Source organism: Molothrus aeneus, unplaced genomic scaffold, assembly GCF_037042795.1.
Source record: "Molothrus aeneus isolate 106 unplaced genomic scaffold, BPBGC_Maene_1.0 scaffold_30, whole genome shotgun sequence".
NCBI classification, from domain to species: domain Eukaryota; kingdom Metazoa; phylum Chordata; class Aves; order Passeriformes; family Icteridae; genus Molothrus; species Molothrus aeneus.
The window spans coordinates 1,164,800-1,182,944 of NW_027098964.1; the positions used below are offsets into that span (position 1 = coordinate 1,164,800).

Below are 18,145 nucleotides of genomic sequence, written 5' to 3' on the forward strand. Positions count from 1 at the left end.
GAGAGCCTTAAAAAAAATGGGAAAAATTGGGAAAAATGGGGGAAAATGGGGAATAAATGGGGGAATTGGGAAAAATGGGAAAAATTGGGAAAAGCAGAGGAAAATGGGAGGAAAAGGGAGGGAACGGGCAAAAAAGAGAAAAAATGGGATCTGAGGAATTCTGGGAATGCTGGGCGAGAGAATCCAGTGAATTTTGGGGTAAATTCCTCAAATTCCTCCCAAAATTCCCCCAGAAATCAACACAAAGACACCAAAACCTCAAATTCCGTTTATTGAAGTGACTGAAAATGGGAATTTTTTTGGGAAATCTCTGGAATTCCGGGATTTTTTCAGGATTTGGGAATTCAGGGGGATCTCCCCAATGTCCAAATCCTCCAAAATTTGGGATCAAGCCCCAAAAAATCAACACAAAGGCACCAAAACTCCTTCAAATTCCGTTTATTAAAGCGACAAAAAATATTGGGAATTTTTTTGGGAGAAAGGCTGAAATTCCAGGGTTTCTCCCCAGTATCCAAACCCCCAAATTTTGGGATAAACCCCCCAAAATTCCCTAAAATAAACCCAACACAAAGGCACCAAAACTCCTTCAAAATTCCGTTTATTGGAACCCGAAAAGCGCGGGGGTTTGGGGTTTTTTTGGGGGAAAACGCTGAAATTCCCGGATTTTTTCAGGATTTGGGAATTCCAGGGTTTCTCCCTGGTATCCAAACCCCCAAAATTTGGGATAAACCCCCCAAAATTCCCAAAAAAAAACCCCAACACAAAGGCACCAAAACTCCTTCAAATTCTGTTTATTAAAGCGACAAAAAATATCGGGAATTTTTGGGGAGAAACTCTGGAATTCCCGGATTTTTTCAGGATTTGGGAATTCCAGGGTTTCTCCCCAGTATCCAAACCCCCAAAATTTCCAAAATTTGGGATAAAAACCCCCAAAATTCCCTAAAATAAACCCAACACAAAGGCACCAAAACTCCTTCAAACTCCGTTTATTAAAGCGACAAAAAATATCGGGAATTTTTGGGGAGAAACTCTGGAATTCCAGGGTTTTTTCAGGATTTAGGAATTCCAGGGTTTCTCCCCAGTATCCAAACCCCCAAAATTTCCAAAATTTGGGATAAAAACCCCCAAAATTCCCTAAAATAAACCCAACACAAAGGCACCAAAACTCCTTCAAACTCCGTTTATTAAAGCGACAAAAAATATCGGGAATTTTTGGGGAGAAACTCTGGAATTCCAGGGTTTTTTCAGGATTTAGGAATTCCAGGGTTTCTCCCCAGTATCCAAACCCCCAAAATTTCCAAAATTTGGGATAAAAACCCCCAAAATTCCCTAAAATAAACCCAACACAAAGGCACCAAAACTCCTTCCAAATTCCGTTTATTGGAACCCGAAGAGCGCGGGGGGTTTGGGGTTTTTTTGGGGGAAAACGCTGAAATTCCCGGATTTTCTGGCGGTTCCCGGGTTTCCCCGGCGGTTCCCGGATTTCCAGGAGATTTTCCCAGAAAAAATTCCCGGGTTTCCTGGGAGTTTCCGGGCTCACCGGAGCAGGTGGAAGGTGAGCCAGTACATGAAGAGTGGCTGCGCGGCGGCGATGGCCATGGTCAGGTACATGCGCAGCTGGTTCTTGGCTCCCCGCACCAAAACCCCCTCGGCCGCCGCCTCCGACAGCAGCTTCAGCCGCAGCGTCCGGATCTGGGGCGAAATCACCGAAATTTGGGAAAATTGGGATTCAGAACAAAAAAAACACCACCAAAAATCCCATTAAAATTGCATTTAAAACCCCCAAAATCGGCGCCAAAACCCCCAGGGTGGAGGGATCCAAGAGCAGCTTCAGCCGCAGCGTCCGGATCTGGGGCGAAATCCGGGAAATTTGGGAAAAAATTGGGATTTAGAACAAAAAAAAGGCTAAAAAAGGCCAAAAATCCCATTAAAATTGCATTTAAAACACTCAAAATCAGCGCCAAAACCCCCTCGGCCGCCGCCTCCCAGAGCAGCTTCAGCCGCAGCGTCCGGATCTGGGGCGAAATCCGGGAAATTTGGGAAAATTGGGATTTAGAACAAAAAAAACCCACCAAAAATCCCATTAAAATTGCATTAAAAACCCCCAAAATCGGCCCCAAAACCTCCAGGGTGGAGGGATCCAAGAGCAGCTTCAGCCGCAGCGTCCGGATCTGGGGCGAATTCACCAAAATTTGGGATTTAGAAGCAAATAAAGGAAAAAAAAACCCAACCCAAAGTTAAAGAAAAAAATCCCAAAATTAAAAAAAAAAATCTGATTGAAATGAGCCAAAATCGGCCCCAAAAATTCCAAAAATCAGAATAAAGCACAAAACCCCCCCGAGCAGCATTTAAAGGATGAAATTTTGGGAATTCTTGGAAATTTGGAGCAAATTCCGGGGAATTTCACCAATCCCAAAAACCCCATGGCCCAAAAAAATCCAAAATTTCCCAAAAATCCCCTCAAAAATCAGAGAACAAAGCAAAAATCCTCCATGAACATCTTTTAAAGGATGAAATTTGGGTGAATTCTTGGAAATTTGGAGCAAATTCCTGGGAATTCCTCCAATCCTGAAGAGCCCAAATCTCCAAACACACCCCAGAAAAACCCCAAAAAACCCCAAAAAAACCCCCCAAAAAACCCCAAAAAATATCCCAAAAAAACCCCAAAAAATCCCCAAAAACCCCCAAAAAAATCCCAAAAAAACCCCAAAAAATCCCCAAAAAACCCAAAAAAGCCCCCAAAAAACCCCCAAAAAAATCCCAAAAAAACCCCAAAAAATATCCCAAAAAAACCCCAAAAAAACCCAAAAAACCCCCAAAAAAATCCCCAAAAAAACCCAAAAAATATCCCAAAAAAACCCCAAAAAACCCAAAAAAACCCCAAAAAACCCCCCAAAATATCCCAAAAAAATCCCAAAAAAATCCCCAAAAATCCCAAAAAGGCCCGAAAAGGCCCCAAAAGGCCCCAGACTCACCATGAAGACAAAAATGCTCAAACAGCACCAGGTCAAGGCCACGTAGTACCCGACCCTGCCCAGGAGCAGCCCGGCCACGAGCCCCACGATCATCCTGGAGAGAGGGAGTTTAACCAAAAATGGGGAGTTTGACCCCAAAAATGGGGAGTTTGACCCCAAAAATGGGGAGTTTAACCCCAAAAATGGGGAGTTTAAACCCCAAAATTGGGGAGTTTGACCCCAAAAATGGGGAGTTTAACCAAAAATTGAGGGGTTTAATCCCAAAAATTGGGGGATTTTAACCCAAAATTTGGGATTTTAACCCCAAAATTGGGGGGATTTGAAACCAAAATTTGGGATTTTAACCCCAAAATTGAGGGGTTTAATCCCAAAAATTGGGGATTTTAACCAAAATTGGGGGATTTTAACCCAAAACTGGGGATTGTAACCCAAAATTGGGGGGTTTTAACCAAAAATGGAGATTTTAAGCCAAAATTGGGGAATTTTAAGCCAAAATTGGGGATTTTAACCCAAAACTGGGGGATTTCATCCCAAAACTCTGAGTAAAAACCCCAAATTTTGGGGATTTTGTGGAATTTTTGGGGTGTTTTGAGCGGGATTTTGAGGGAATTTGTGGTGATTTTGGGGCATTTCAAGGTGATTTTTGGAGATTTTTGGGGTAAAACCACCGAATTTGGGGATTTTGGGGATTATTTTGAATTTTGGGGGATTGGGAGAGAACTTTGGGCGGGAATTGGGGCGTTTTGAGCGGGATTTTGGGGCAATTCCTGGCGATTTTGGGGCAATTCCTGGCGATTTTGGGGCGTTTCAAGGGTTTTTTTGGGGGGATTTTGGGGGTAAAAATGCCAAATTTGGGGCATTTTTGGGGATTATTTCGAATTGTGGGGGATTGGGAGAGAACTTTGGGAGGAAATCAGGGCATTCCCAGTGGGATTTTGGGGGAATTTGTGGCGATTTTGGGGCAACTCCTGGCGATTTTGGGGCATTTCAAGGGGGTTTTTTGGAATTTGCTGGGGATTTTTGGGGTAAAAAACGGGGATTTTGGCTCACCCCACGTATTTGTAGCCAGCGAAGGCCACGAGGTCGATGGGGGTGAGGTCGGTGCTGACGGTGACCAAGTAAAGGCTCAGGAGAACGCTCAGCACCTCCAGCAGCAGCCAGGCCAGCGCCGAGCTCGCCACCAGCCCCAGGCTGTCCGGGGAAAATCTGGGGATTTCAAACCAAAAAAATGAGGGGTTTGGGTGGGGGAAAACTGGGGAAAAATTGGGGAAAAGGAGGAAAAAAATTGGGGAAAAATCGGGTGAAAAACGGGGAAAAAACGGGGAAAAAATTGGATTTTTTGGGATTTTTTTAAGGGTTTTTGTTTCGGTTTTTGGGGATTTTTGGAGGGGTTTATTTGGGTTTTTTTGAGGTTTTTTTGGGGTTTTTTGGGGGATTTTTGGAGTTGTTTTGGCTCAGGAGAACGCTCAGCACCTCCAGCAGCAGCCAGGCCAGCGCCGAGCTCGCCACCAGCCCCAGGCTGTCCGGGGAAAATCTGGGGATTCCACCCAAAAAAATGAGGGGTTTGGGTGGGGGAAAACTGGGGAAAAAATGGGGGAAAATCGGGGAAAAAATGGGAAAAAATCGGGGAAAAATCGGGGAAAAATCAGGTGAAAAACGGGGAAAAAACGGAGAAAAAATTGAATTTTTTGGGATTTTTTAAGGGTTTTTGTTTCGTTTTTTGGGGATTTTTGGAGGGGGTTTGGGGAGATTTTTTGGGTTTTTTTGAGGGGTTTATTTGGGTTTTTTTGAGGGGAGGTTTTGGGTTTTTTGGGGTTTTTTGGGGATTTTTTGGCTCAGCGCCGAGCTCGCCACCAGCCCCAGGCTGTCCGGGGAAAATCTGGGGATTTCAAACCAAAAAAATGAGGGGTTTGGGTGGGGGAAAACTGGGGAAAAATCGGGGAAAAGGAGGAAAAAAATTGGGGAAAAATTGGGGGAAAAATTGGGGGAAAAATGTGGGAGAAATTGGAGGAAATTAAGGGAAATTGGGGGGGAAACTGGGGGAAAATTGGGGAAAATTGAGGAAAAATTGGGCAAAAATTGGGGGAAAACTGGGAGAAAATGGGGGGAAATTGGGGAAAATTGGGGGGAAAATGGGATTTTTGGGGGAAAAAAAGGGATTTTTAGGTAGAAAATAGGGATTTTTGGGGAAAAAAAGGGATTTTCGTACCTGTTTTGGGTGCCCAAAGCGAGGCCGGCGAGGAGGATGTAGGTGAGGAAGGCCATGGCTGTGAGCAAGAAAATTGGGAATTTTGGGGAGTTTTTTGGGGAATTTTGGGGAGATTTTTGTTGAATTTTGGAGGTTTTATTGGGAATTTCGGGGATTTCAGGAGATTTGGAAGAAAATTCTGGAGATTTTGAGGGATTTGGGGAGAATTTTAGGAATTTTTGAGGAAATTTTGGGCTCCTGAGAATTTTGGGGATCCCTGGGAGGGTTTGGGGGGCACCAGGGTGGATTTGGGGGGGTCCAAAGATGGATTTTGAGGGTTTGGGGGGTCCCAGGGGGAGTTTTACGGTCCTGAGTTGGATTTTGGGGTTTTTGGGGGTCCTGATCCGGATTTTGGGGTTCCCAGCGGGTCCTGAGCTGGATTTTGGGGGTCCCAGGGGGAATTTGGGGTTCCCAGGGGGGGGTTTGGGGGTTCTGATCTGGATTTTTGGGGTTTTTGGGGGTCCTGAGCTGGATTCTGGGGTTCCCAGGGGGTCCCGATCAGGATTTTGGGGTTTTTGGGGGTTCGGATCTGGATTTTGGGGTTCCCAGGGGGGTCCCGATCAGGATTTTGGGGTGCCCGGGGGTTTTGGGGTGCCCACCCGGGATGTAGAGGTCGGGGGCGTTGACATCGAAGCGCGGAGCCACCGGGGTGTCCTGCTGGTACCGCACCTGCCAGTCCTGGGGCCGGGGCGTCAGCGAGCCCAAACACCCAAAAACCACCCCAAACACCCCAAAAACCACCCCAAACACCCCAAAAACCACCCCAAACACCCCAAAACGAGCCAAAATACCCCAAAAATCACCCCAAACACCCCAAAAACCACCCCAAACACCCCAAAACGAGCCAAGACACCCCAAAACGAGCCAAAACACCCCAAAACGAGCCAAAACACCCCAAAAACCACCCCAAACACCCCAAAACGAGCCAAAACACCCCAAAACCACCCCAAACACCCCAAAAACCACCCCAAACACCCCAAAACGAGCCCAAACACCCCAAAAACGAGCCAAAACACCCCAAAACGAGCCCAAACACCCCAAAACGAGCCCAAACACCCCAAAACGAGCCCAAACACCCAAAAACGAGCCAAGACACCCCAAAACGAGCCCAAACACCCCAAAAACCAGCCCAAACACCCCAAAACGAGCCAAGACACCCCAAAAACCACCCCAAACACCCCAAAACGAGCCCAAACACCCAAAAACGAGCCAAGACACCCCAAAACGAGCCAAAACACCCCAAAAATCACCCCAAACACCCCAAAACCCACCCCAAACACCCCAAAACGAGCCAAGACACCCCAAAACGAGCCAAAACACCCCAAAACGAGCCAAAACACCCCAAAAACCACCCCAAACACCCCAAAAACCACCCCAAACACCCCAAAACGAGCCAAAATACCCCAAAAATCACCCCAAACACCCCAAAAACCACCCCAAACACCCCAAAACGAGCCAAAACACCCCAAAACCACCCCAAACACCCCAAAAACCACCCCAAACACCCCAAAAACCACCCCAGACCCACCCCAAATCCCCAAAACCCACAAATATCCCAAAACCCCCTCCAAAATACCTCCAAAACGCACCCAAATATTCCCAAAACCGCAGGAATTGCCCCAAAATTACCCCAAAAACCAACCCAAATACCCCAAAACCATCCCAAGAACCCCAAACCCTCCCAAGTACCCCAAACCACCCCAAATACCCCCAAAAAACAACCCAGATACCCCCAAACCGCTCCAAATACCCCAAATCCACCCCGAGCATCCCAAGTACCCCCAAAACAGCCTGAATACCCCAAAACCCGTCCAAAAGAGCCCGAAATTTCATCAGAACCTTTCCCAATCCATCCCAGTAACCCCAAACCCTTTCCCAGTCCCTCCAAAAATCCCAGTGGACCCCAAAATTCCCTCCCAGTCCCTCCCAGTTCCCCCAAAAATCCCAGTGGACCCCAAAATTCCCTCCCAGTGCCCCCAAACCCCCTCCCAGTCCCTCCAGTGCCCCCAAATCCTGTCCCAGTCCATCCCAGTCCCTGCCAGTCTCTCCCAGTTCCCCCAAAAATGCCAGTGGACCCCAAAATTCTCTCCCAGTGCCCCCTAACCCTAACCCAGTCCAGCCCAGTGCCCCCAAACCCCCTCCCAGTCCCTCCCAGTCCCTCCCAGTCCCTCCCAGTGCCCCCAAACCCCCTCCCAGTCCCTCCCAGTCCCTCCCAGTCCCTCCCAGTGCCCCCAAAGCCCGTCCCAGTAACCCCTGACCCCCTCCCAGTCCCTCCCAGTCCCTCCCAGTAACCCCTGACCCCCTCCCAGTGCCCCCAAAGCCCCTCCCAGTCCCTCCCAGTAACCCCTGACCCCCTCCCAGTGCCCCCAAAGCCCCTCCCAGTCCCTCCCAGTGCCCCCAAATCCTGTCCAGGTCCATCCCAGTCGCCCCAAAGCCCATCCCAATGCTCCCAAACCCCCTCCCAGTCCCTCCCAGTAACCCCAAACCCCCTCCCAGTGCCCCCAAACCCCCTCCCAGTCCCTCCCAGTCCCCCCCAATGCCCCCAAACCCCATCCCAGTCCCCCCAAACCCCTTCCCAGTGCCTCCCAGTGCTCCCAATGCCCCCAAACCCCGTCCCAGTCCCCCCAAACCCCCTCCCAGTCCCTCCCAGTCCCTCCCAGTCCCCCCAAAGCCCCTCCCAGTGCCCCCAAACCCTGTCCCAGTCCCTCCCAGTCCCTCCCAGTGCCTCCCAGTCCCTCCCAGTGCCCCCAAACCCCCTCCCAGTCCCTCCCAGTGCCCCCAAACCCCGTCCCAGTCCCTCCCAGTCCCTCCCAGTGCCCCCAAAGCCCGTCCCAGTAACCCCTGACCCCCTCCCAGTCCCTCCCAGTCCCCCCAAAGCCCCTCCCAGTGCCCCCAAACCCTGTCCCAGTCCCTCCCAGTCCCTCCCAGTGCCCCCAAAGCCCGTCCCAGTAACCCCTGACCCCCTCCCAGTCCCTCCCAGTCCCTCCCAGTAACCCCTGACCCCCTCCCAGTCCCTCCCAGTCCCTCCCAGTAACCCCTGACCCCCTCCCAGTCCCTCCCAGTCCCTCCCAGTCCCTCCCAGTACCTGGTGGCCGAAGGGGAAGACGAGCAGCCGCAGTTTCCTGCCCACGTACACGGTGTCCACAGCAAAGTAATACTTGAGGCGGCTCACGGGCACCCAGCGGCCCAGCTGGGGACAATTCCCACCTCACACCAGGTTCTAACATTTTCCCAGGTTTTTCCATTTTTCTCCCCGTTTTTTCTGATTTTTTTTCTTATTTTTTCCCCATTTTTTCCCTTTTTTTTCTGATTTTTTCCCCACTTTTTTTCCAATTTTTTCCCTATTGTTTCCCCATTTTTCCCCACTTTTTTTCCAATTTTTCCTTATCTTTTCCCTATTTCCCCCCCACTTTTTTCCCATTTTTTCTGGTTTTTTTCCCTATTTTTCCCAGTTTTTTCTCGGTTTCTCCCCATTTCCCCCTCCCTTTTTTCCCATTTCCCCCCCATTTTTTGATTTTTCACCATTTCCCCCCCATTTTTCTCTTTTTCCCCATCCCCACCCCCTTTTTCCCCATTTCCCCCCTTTTTCCTCAGTTTTTCCCCATTTACCTCATTTTCCCCCCACGTTTTCCTCCCCATTTCCCACTGGTTTTTCCACATTATTTTTCCCCATTTCTCCTCTTTTTTTCCCCCAGTTTTTCCACCTTATTTCCCCCCATTTCCTCCCTTTTTCCCCCCATTATTTCCCCCCTATTTTCCCCTGGTTTTACCACGTTTTTTCCCCGTTTTTCCCCCATATTCCCCCGGCTTTTCCCGTTATTGGGCAGTCCGAGGATGAACCTGGGGTATCCCAATGGAAGTTTTGGCATTCCCAGGAAATTTTGGGGGATTCCTCTCCCGTTTTTCCCCCTCATTTCCCCCCCATTTCCCCCGGTTTTCCCCCGTTATTTCCCATTTTCCCCGTTATTTCCCGTTCTCCCCTCACTCACGTTCCCCTCCACATGTGAGGCCAGGCTGCTCCCGTAGGCCGCGGCCAGCGTGCTCACGGGCTCGGCCAGGAACGCCCCGGGCGGCCCGAACGGTGCCGAGGATGATGAAGATGACGAGGCCGACGAGGCCGAAGGCGGCGGCGGAGCCCCGAACCCGCGGCCCGGTGAAGCCCCGGTAGCGCTCGTGTCCTCGAACAGCGGCCGCGGATCGGCCAAGCGAGCGGGCCCGCGGCGTTTTGGGGCTAAAAAATAAGGGAACGGTGAAACTTAGGGGGTTTAGGGGGTTTAAAACCCGAATTTCCCTCACGGAACTCACGGGGAGCGGCGGGGTCCATGGCGGCGGCGGCGCTTCCGGGTTCGGCGTTACCGGGGGTCACGTGGGTGAAATGAGAGGTTGTGATTGGCAGGGAGGGCGGAAGTTGTGCCCGGAGTTAAGATGGCGGCGTTGCCGAGAGTTAAAAGATGGCGGCTGCGGCGTTCTTGTTGTTTCCATGGCAACGGGGCTACAGCGCGCTCGTGACGGCTCGGAGTGTCCCTATAATGTCCCAAGGGGTGTCGCCAATGCTGCTGGGGCTGCGGGAGCGTCACGGGCTCCGGTAAGGTCCATAACGGCGGTACTTCCGTGTTCGACACCGGGAATCACGTGGGGAAGGCGGGAGGTTGTGATTGGCTGGGGGGCCGGAAGTGGTTGGCAGGAAGAGGAGCTCGTGCCCGGAGTTAAGATGGCGGCCGTGCCACGCTGGGGTTGTCATGGTAACGGGGGCGCGCTGGGGCCTAGTGCCTGCCCGAGATGTCCCCAGGGTGTCCCCAGGCCCGGGATGTCCCCAGGGTCACAATGTCACGGTCATGGCAGTGGCCCCGGTGGCGGGAATCGTGAGGGGAGAGAAGAGAGAAATGTGGGTAGAGAAGAGAGGGAAAGGTGAGGGGAAAAAAGGGCAGAAAACATGAGGGGAAGAGAGAGGGAAACGTGAGGGGAAAAGAGAGGGGAATGTGAGGGGAAAAGGGAGGGAAATGTGAGGGGGAAAGGGGGTGAAATGTGAGGGGGAAAGAGAGAAATGTGAGGGGAAGAGAGAAATGTGAGGGGAAATGAGGGAAACGTGAGGGGAGAAAACGGCGGGAATTGTGAAGCGAAAAGAGAGAGAAATGTGAGGGGAAAAGGGAGGGAAACGTGCGGGGGAAAGTGCAGCAAACCTGAGGGGAAAAGAGTTAAAAACGTGACTCTTTATAACCTAAAACTATATTTAACGCACCACTTAAGAGAATTAACACAACATTACTTCTTAACACAACACATAAAATATTCATTTTAATATTTGCGAAAAGCCAATCACAGAATACGCATTTTTCACACCCAGGGAAATCCCAGTATGATCAGCTACAATCCCAGTTTGTCCCAGTCCCTCCCAGGACTGTCACTCCAGTCCCGCCCCAGTTCCAGACGCCGCCCGTACTGGAGGGGGCGTGGCTAAAGCGGCGGGCGTGGCCGGGATCGGCTCACGTGATCTCGAGGTGTGGGCGTGGCTAAAGCGCTAGGCGCGGCCAGGATCCGATCACGTGATCTCGTCGTGTGGGCGTGGCCAGAGGTTGTGTGGTAAAGCGGAAGTGGCTGTGACGCCACTTCCGGAAGAACCGCGAACATGGCGCTGTTCGAGCAGATGCGGGCGAACGTGGGAAAACTGCTGCGGGGCATCGACCGGTACTGGGAGCACTGGGAGGGACTGGGAGAGGATTGGGGGGCCCTGAGGGGACCCCAGGTGTGTAATGGGGGGTCCCAGGTGTGTAATGGGGGGTCCCAGGTGTGTCAGAGTCTCCCCTCACTTGCACAGGTACAACCCTGAGAACCTGGCCACGCTGGAGCTGTACAATGGGGGGGGGCTGGGGTGTGTAACAGGGGTGCCCAGGTGTGCCCAGGTGTGTCCCAGGTGTGTCATAGGTGTGTCAAACCTGCACAGGTACAACCCTGAGAACCTGGCCACGCTGGAGCGCTACGTGGAGACGCAGGCCAAGGAGAACGCCTACGACCTGGAGGCCAACCTGGCCGTGCTGAAGCTGTGAGAGCTCCTGGGGGAGGAATTTTGGGGGGCTCAGGGGGGGTTTGGGGGTCCTGGAACTCACCTGGGCTCACCTGTGCAGGTACCAGTTCAACCCAGCCTTCTTCCAGACCGGGGTGACGGCGCAGATCCTGCTCAAGGCGCTCACCAACCTGCCCCACACCGACTTCACCCTCTGCAAGTGCATGATCGACCAGGCCCACGTATCCTGGACACCCCAAATTGGGGGGACCCCAAATCTGGGACACCCCAAATCCAGGGGAAACCCCCAGGGAACCCCCAAATCCACGAGGAACCCCAAATTCCATAAGGACCCCCCCAAACCTCCCCAGGGACCCCCCTTGTTCCTGCTGACACCTCCCAGTTCCACCCCAGAGAGACCAAATCTGGCGTTTCTCTCCTCAAAATCCCCCCCAAATTCAAATGTTGGGGACCTGGGGGAGGGAGATTTTTGGGGTTCAGCCCCAAAACTCCCCATTTTTATCCCAAATTTTCCCTTGACCTCCCCGAAACTCAGCAAGAGGAGCGGCCCATCCGGCAGATCCTGTACCTGGGGGAGCTGCTGGAGACTTGCCACTTCCAGTCCTTCTGGGTGAGCCCCCCAAAAACTGGGGTCCCCAAAACCCTGGGGGGGTGGTCCTGGAGACAAAGGGGGAGCCCTGAATGCGGGGGTGACCCCCCAAATTCCAACAGCAAGCGCTGGACGAGAACATGGAGCTGCTGGAGGGGATCACCGGCTTCGAGGACTCCGTCAGGAAATGTGAGGGGGTCCTGGGGGGTTTGGGGGGTCCTGGAGGGAATCTTGAGGGGCTTTGGGGAGGTTTTGGGGGTCCTGGGTTATCTCTAGGGGTTCCTGGAGGAACCTGGGGGTGATTCAGGTGGGATTTGAGGGTCCCTGAGGAGGTTTTGGGGGTCCTGGAGGGGTTTAGAGGGAATCTTGAGGGGCTTTGTGGAGGTTTTGGGGATCTGGGGGTGTGTTGGGGGATTCTGGACAGTTCTGGGGGGCTCAGTGACACCGTGGGGGTCCCCACAGTCATTTGCCACGTGGTGGGGATCACGTACCAGCACATCGACCGCTGGCTGCTCGCCGAGATGCTGGGGGACCTCTCAGGTGAGGGGCTGGGGGTCCTGAGTGGGGTTTGGGGGGTCCCAGGTAGAAGTTGGGGTCCTGAGGGAGCTTTGGGAGGGTCCTGAGGGGGTTTGGGGAGCTCTGGGTGGGGTTTTGGGGGTCCTGAGTGGGGTTTGGGGGGTCCCAGGTAGAAGTTGAGTTCCGGAGGGAGCGTTGGGAGGGTTCTGAGGGGGTTTGGGGGGTCCTGCCTGGGGTTTTGGGCGTCCTGTGATGGGATTTGGGGGGTCCTGAGGAGGTGCAAGAGGGTCTGGAAGGGTCTGGGGGATCATGGGAGGGGTTTGGGTGTCTCTGGGGGGTGCCCAAGCCCCCCCAGACCCCGCTGTGCCCCCCAGAGTCGCAGTTGAGGGTGTGGATGAGCAAATACGGGTGGACGGAGCCGGAGCCGGGGCGGATCCTGATCTCCAACCAGGAGGAGAACATCAAACCCAAGAACATCGTGGAGAAGATCGACTTCGACAGTGGGTTGGGGGTCCTGGGGGGGGTTGGGACATCCTGGAGGGAGTTTGGGGATGTTTTGGGGGGTTCTCGGGGGGTTTTGGGGGGTCTTGTGAGGATACAGGGAGACCCCATGGAGATTTTGGGGTCCTGGAGGAGGTTTGGGGGATCTGAAGAGGGTTTGGGACAATACAGGAGGTTCTGGGGGTGTCCTAAGGAGTTTTGGATGTGTTTGGGGGTCTGGGAGGGGATACAGGAGGGTCCTGGGGGCGTCCTGAGGAGTTTTGGATGGGTTTGGGGGTCTGGGGAGGGATACAGGAGAGGCCCGGGGGTGTCTGGGGGAGATTGGAAGCACAGGGGTGTCTGGGCCCCCCTCCATCTCACCTGTTTTCCTCCCAGGTGTGTCCAGCATCATGGCGTCCTCTCTCTGAGCCCCCCAGAAGCGAGCCCTCAACACCGATCCCCCAATTCCAACCCCCCAACCCCGATCCTGCCCAGTTTAACCAGTAAAGAGGCTCCAAATTGGGACTGGGCTCATTCTTGGGGGGCGTCAAAATGGAGGGGGGGGGATTCTGAGGGTCAATGGGCGGGGCTTCATGTGGGCGGGGCTTGGCCGCGGTGGGCGGGGTTTAACGCGGTTGTGGGCGCGGTCTCTGCTCCGTGAGGGCGGTGGGTGTGGTTGTGGGCGTGGCCACAGAGGCGCCTGAGGGCTGTGGGCGTGGCTCCGCCCAGCCCGTGCGCGCGCGGCGCGGTGGGCGCGGCCTGGGCGGCGGCGCGTGCGCAGTCAGGGCGCGGGTGGGGGGGGACCGATTCGGGTCCGTGTCGCTGCCGCGTCCTCCGCCTGTCGCGACATCAGGGCGGCGATAATGGTGGATTACCACAGCGCGGGGCAACCCCACCCGTACGGCGGGAACGGGCCCGGCCCCAATGGCGACTACATGGCCCAAGAGGACGATTGGGATCGGGATCTACTCCTGGACCCCGCCTGGGAGAAACAGCAGCGCAAGGTGGGGGGGGCTGGGGGGGGTCACTGAGGGGGGATTGTGAGGGGCTGAGGGGTCCCTGAGGGGGTTGCACAGCCTGAGGGGTCTGGAGGGCTTGAGGGGTCTCTGAGGGGTCCCAGAGCGCGGGGCTGGGGGAGCTGGGGGGTCCATGAGGGATCCTGGGGTGTCTGAGGGGGTCCATGAGGGATCCTGGGGTGTCTGAGGGGATCCGTGAGGGATCTTGGGGTGTCTGAGGGGTCCCTGAGGGGATCTGTGAGGGGTCTTGGGGTCCCTGAGGGGATCCATGAGGGATCCTGGGGTGTCTGAGGGGTCCCTGAGGGGATCCGTGCGGGATCCTGGGGTGTCTGAGGGGATTCGAGTCTGAGGGGTTCCTTTGAGGGGTTCCTGAGGGCTCCCAGCCCGGGGCAGGGACACCTGAGGGCTGCCAGGACCTTCTGGGGGCATCTCTGAGGGGTCCCTGAGGAGTCTGAGGGGGCTCAGGGTGTCCCCGGAAGGTCCGAGCCGGGTCTGGGGGTGAATCAGGACTTTTGGGGGTCAGAGGGGGAGCGACCCCCGTAACTGGGTGGGGGGGGACACTTTGGGGACCCCCAGGGTGGTTTTTGGGAGGGGGTACCACACCTGAGAGGTGAGGGTTGAACTTTGGGGTGCTGGTTTTGGAACAACACCTGAGGATTGAGGGCTGAATTTTGGGGTGCTGTGTTTAAAGGGGGGGTACCACACCTGAGGGTTGAGGGCTGAACTTTGGGAACCCCGAGGGATTTTCTCTGCTTTTAGGGGGGTCCGGAGGGTCCCTCCCCCCCAATTCCGGCTGGAGAAGCTTCCGGAGGGCGGCGGGCCGGGATAAAGGGCACTGGGGAAGGGGGGATCCGCCGGGATCCGCCGGGATCCGCCGCCTTCCCGGGGCATCGGGAGCACCGGGGGGGTCCCTCCCATCGCCCCCTCCCCAGAAATCCCCCGGGACCCTCGGGCGTGGGAACCGCCGGGACTGGGAGGGGCTGGCCCGGAATTCCGAGCGGGCGCCGGAGGGTTCCGGGTTAATCATTGGAGACGGGCGGGACTCGGCCAGAGGAGTCCGGGCTTGGGGAGAATTCCTGGCTTTGGGGAGAATTCCCTCAGTCTGGGGAGAATTCCCGCAGTTTGGGGTGAATTCCCGCAGTTTGGGGTGAATTCCCGCAGTTTGGGGAGAATTCCCTCAGTTTGGGGAGAATTCCTGGCTTGGAGGAGAATTCCCGCAGTTTGGGGTGAATTCCTGGCTTTGGGGAGAATTCCCATGTTTGAGGTTCCATTCCCTCAGTTTGGGGAGAATTCCCTCAGTTTGGGGAGAATTCCCGCAGTTTGGGGAGAATTCCCGCAGTTTGGGGAGAATTCCCATGTTTGAGGTTCCATTCCCACACTTTGGGGTGAATTCCCTCAGTTTGGGGTGAATTCCCTCAGTTTTGGGTTCCATTCCCGCACTTTGGGGTGAATTCCAGTCTTTGAGGTTCCATTCCTGCATTTTGGGGTGAATTCCCGCAGTTTTGGGTTCCATTCCCACACTTTGGGGTGAATTCCCTCAGTTTGGGGTGAATTCCCTCAGTTTTGGGTTCCATTCCCGCACTTTGGGGTGAATTCCCGTCTTTGAGGTTCCATTCCCGCACTTTGGGGTGAATTCCCGCAGTTTTGGGCTCCATCCCCTGAGTTGTGCCTTGAGTTCCGTGAGTTTCGTGTTCCCTCCCTGTGTTTGGGTCGAATTCCCTGAGTTTTGGTTGAATTCCCCCAGGTTCCATTAATTTACCAATCCTGTGTTGGCTTCCGCGCGTTCTGTGTTTGATTCCCTGGGTTTCGGTTGAGTTCCCTGAGTTTTGCTGTGAATTCCCTGGGTTTTGCTGTGAATTCCCTCAGTTTTGCTGTGAATTCCCTGAGTTTCGGTTGAGTTCCCTGAGTTTTGCTGTGAATTCCCTGGGTTTTGGTTGAGTTCCCTGAGTTTTGCTGTGAATTCCCTGGGTTTTGGTTGAGTTCCCTGAGTTTTGCTGTGAATTCCCTGAGTTTTGCTGTGAATTCCCTGAGTTTCGGTTGAGTTCCCTCCGTTCCGCGCTCCCTTCCCCGCCGTGCTGTGAGCTCCCTGCGTTCTGGGGTGAATCCCCTCACTTTTGGGACCTTTTTGGGGGTCCCTGTCCCGGGGCTGGGACGCTGCCGCGGTTCCCTGCGATTCCCAAGGCTTTTCCCAAGAAAAATCCGGGCGAAGTTCGATTATTTTTGGCACAGGAAGCGCGGCGTGAGCTTCCTCCTCCTCCTCCTCCTCCTGCACTTCCTGCCATTCCCGGCGCTTCCCGCTCCCGTCCCACGTTTCCCTCCCGTTTCCTGTCGCTTCTCCCCCGCCCGAAATGGGAATTTTCCCCTGGATGTGTCGGGACTCGGGGCCGGGATGCCGGAGCATGGGGGAGCTCCGCGCCGGGCCTTAATGAGGTGTTAATTAATGAGCGCGATTCGGGCATCGCCCGCCCTCCTCCTGCCGTGCTTTGGGAATGGTTTGGGGATGGTTTGGGGATCATTTGGGGATCGTTTGGGGATAATTTGGGGATGGTTTGGGGATGGTTTGGGGATGGTTTGGGAATGGTTTGGGGATGATTTGGGGATAATTTGGGGATCATTTGGGGATGGTTTGGGGATGGTTTGGGGATGGTTTGGGGATGGTTTGGGGATAATTTGGGGATGGTTTGGGGATCATTTGGGGATGGTTTGGGGATCATTTGGGGATGGTTTGGGGATGGTTTGGGGATAATTTGGGGATCATTTGGGGATGATTTGGGGATGGTTTGGGGATGGTTTGGGGATCTGCCTCCCCTCCCGAGGCTGCTCCGCGTTCGGAACCCCGAGTATCGCGGAGCCCCTGGGCGGGGATGGGAAGGGATTCGCCTCCGGAACTCTCTGGAATCCCAACAATGCGGCCGGAGCAGCGGGAGAGCAGCGGAACCCGGGCCCGCTCAGCGCCCGTCCGTCCGTCTGTCCGTCCTTTCCTTCCTCCCCAAACCCACCAAAAACACCCGGGAATTTCAGCTGCTTTTCCTCCGGGAATTTTGCCCTGACCGGGTGCTTTTCCTCCTATAAAACCCCAGGAATTTTTGCCCTAACCAGGTGGTTTTTCTCCCGTAAAACGCAGGAATTTTTTGCCCCAAACAGGTGTTTTTCCTCCCAGGAATTTTGCCCTAACCAGGTGTTTTTCCTCCTACAAAACCTCTCAAATTTCTGCCCTATACAGGTGTTTTCCTCCCATAAAACCCCTGAAATTTTTGCCCTGACCAGGTGTTTTTCCTCCTACGAATTTTTGCCCCAAACAGGTGTTTTTCCTCCTATAAAACCCAAGAATTTCTGCCCTATACAGGTGTTTTTCCTCCAAGAATTTTGCCCCAAACAGGTGTTTTTCTTTCCATAAAAACACAGGAATTTTTGCCCCAAACAGGCGTTTTTCCTCCCATAGAACCCCAGTATTTTTACCCCAAACAGGTGTTTTTCTTTCTATAAAAACCCAGTATTTTTGCCCTAACCAGGTGTTTTTCCCCCATTATTTTCACCCCACACAGGTGTTTTTCCCCCATTATTTTTGCCCTAACCAGGTGTTTTCCTCCTATAAACCCCATTATTTCTGCCCTATCCAGGTGTTTTTCTCTCTATAATCCCCCATTATTTTTACCCCTAACCAGGTGTTTTTCCCCCATTATTTTCACCCCTAACCAGGTGTTTTTCCCCCATTATTTTTACCCCTAACCAGGTGTTTTTCTCTCTATAATACCCCATTATTTTTACCCCACACAGGTGTTTTTCCCCCATTATTTTCACCCCTAACCAGGTGTTTTTCCCCCATTATTTCTGCCCCATCCAGGTGTTTTTCTCTCTATAATCCCCCATTATTTTTACCCCATCCCAGGTGCCCTTTGGGGACCCCAGCCCCTCACTGGGGTCTCTCCTCCCTCTGCTCCTCCCTTTGGGGTTATTTCTCTCTTTTTTCCCCCATTTTTGGGCCATTTCCAGCTCCTTTCCCCCAGCAATCTCAGCCCATCCCGGCTGCAGCCAGAACTCCCAGAATAAAGCCCGGGAAGCTTTTCCTGGCCTGGAAAATCTCCCCAAAAATTCAATTTTGGGCTGAATTTCGGGGGAGGCGCGGCCGCTCATCCCTCCTGGAATGCGGGCACGCCCTGACCCACCTGCGGCCCAAAATACCCAAAAACTACCCAAAAAAAACCCCAAAAAAACCCCAAAAAAACCCCAAAAAACCCCCAAATCCAGGCGAGGGGGGGGAGCCGAGCATCCTGCCCGGAATTGGCCGCGTTATTCCCA

General features: G+C 53.8%; 3 protein-coding genes across 6 annotated transcripts in view; 2 read left to right on the forward strand and 1 right to left on the reverse strand.

Moving 5' to 3' along the window:
• Positions 1 to 1,361: 1,361 nt before the first annotated feature.
• Positions 1,362 to 9,657, reverse strand: LOC136570274 (protein YIF1B-like). The gene is made up of 8 exons (XM_066570785.1): positions 9,529 to 9,657; positions 9,213 to 9,454; positions 8,309 to 8,413; positions 5,823 to 5,901; positions 5,185 to 5,242; positions 4,026 to 4,181; positions 2,976 to 3,069; positions 1,362 to 1,692 (listed from the first exon to the last, which is right to left on the reverse strand). Exons 1-8 carry the CDS (start codon positions 9,545 to 9,547, stop codon positions 1,537 to 1,539), a joined length of 909 nt encoding a protein of 302 aa, XP_066426882.1. The 5' UTR covers positions 9,548 to 9,657; the 3' UTR covers positions 1,362 to 1,536.
• A 1,142-nt stretch (positions 9,658 to 10,799) lies between these two features.
• On the forward strand, positions 10,800 to 13,352 carry EIF3K (eukaryotic translation initiation factor 3 subunit K). Its single transcript, XM_066570740.1, has 8 exons — positions 10,800 to 10,908; positions 11,165 to 11,263; positions 11,346 to 11,466; positions 11,781 to 11,855; positions 11,957 to 12,023; positions 12,297 to 12,374; positions 12,725 to 12,850; positions 13,227 to 13,352. The coding sequence occupies exons 1-8, from the start codon at positions 10,850 to 10,852 to the stop codon at positions 13,256 to 13,258; spliced, it is 657 nt and encodes a 218-aa protein (XP_066426837.1). The 5' UTR covers positions 10,800 to 10,849; the 3' UTR covers positions 13,259 to 13,352.
• A 271-nt stretch (positions 13,353 to 13,623) lies between these two features.
• Positions 13,624 to 18,145, forward strand: part of ACTN4 (actinin alpha 4) — a 35,327-nt gene continuing 30,805 nt past the window's right edge. For all 4 annotated transcript variants that reach the window (XM_066570602.1, XM_066570603.1, XM_066570601.1 and 1 more), the window contains exon 1: positions 13,624 to 13,834. In XM_066570602.1, coding sequence (XP_066426699.1) covers positions 13,694 to 13,834 — 141 coding nt within the window. In that variant the 5' untranslated portion in view covers positions 13,624 to 13,693. The remainder of the gene's footprint in view (positions 13,835 to 18,145) is intronic.

Excerpts from the sequence above, each read along its gene's own strand:
- LOC136570274 (XM_066570785.1), bottom strand. Across the intron at positions 5,243-5,822 it reads CCCCGACCTCTACATCCCGG|CCATGGCCTTCCTCACCTAC; the intron begins GTGGGCACCCCA and ends TCTTGCTCACAG. Across the intron at positions 4,182-5,184 it reads GCTTTGGGCACCCAAAACAG|ATTTTCCCCGGACAGCCTGG; the intron begins GTACGAAAATCC and ends TGAAATCCCCAG.
- EIF3K (XM_066570740.1), top strand. The coding sequence starts at position 10,850 with ATGGCGCTGTTCGAGCAGATGCGGGCGAACGTGGGAAAACTGCTGCGG. Across the intron at positions 11,264-11,345 it reads AACCTGGCCGTGCTGAAGCT|GTACCAGTTCAACCCAGCCT; the intron begins GTGAGAGCTCCT and ends TCACCTGTGCAG. Across the intron at positions 11,856-11,956 it reads GCCACTTCCAGTCCTTCTGG|CAAGCGCTGGACGAGAACAT; the intron begins GTGAGCCCCCCA and ends AAATTCCAACAG.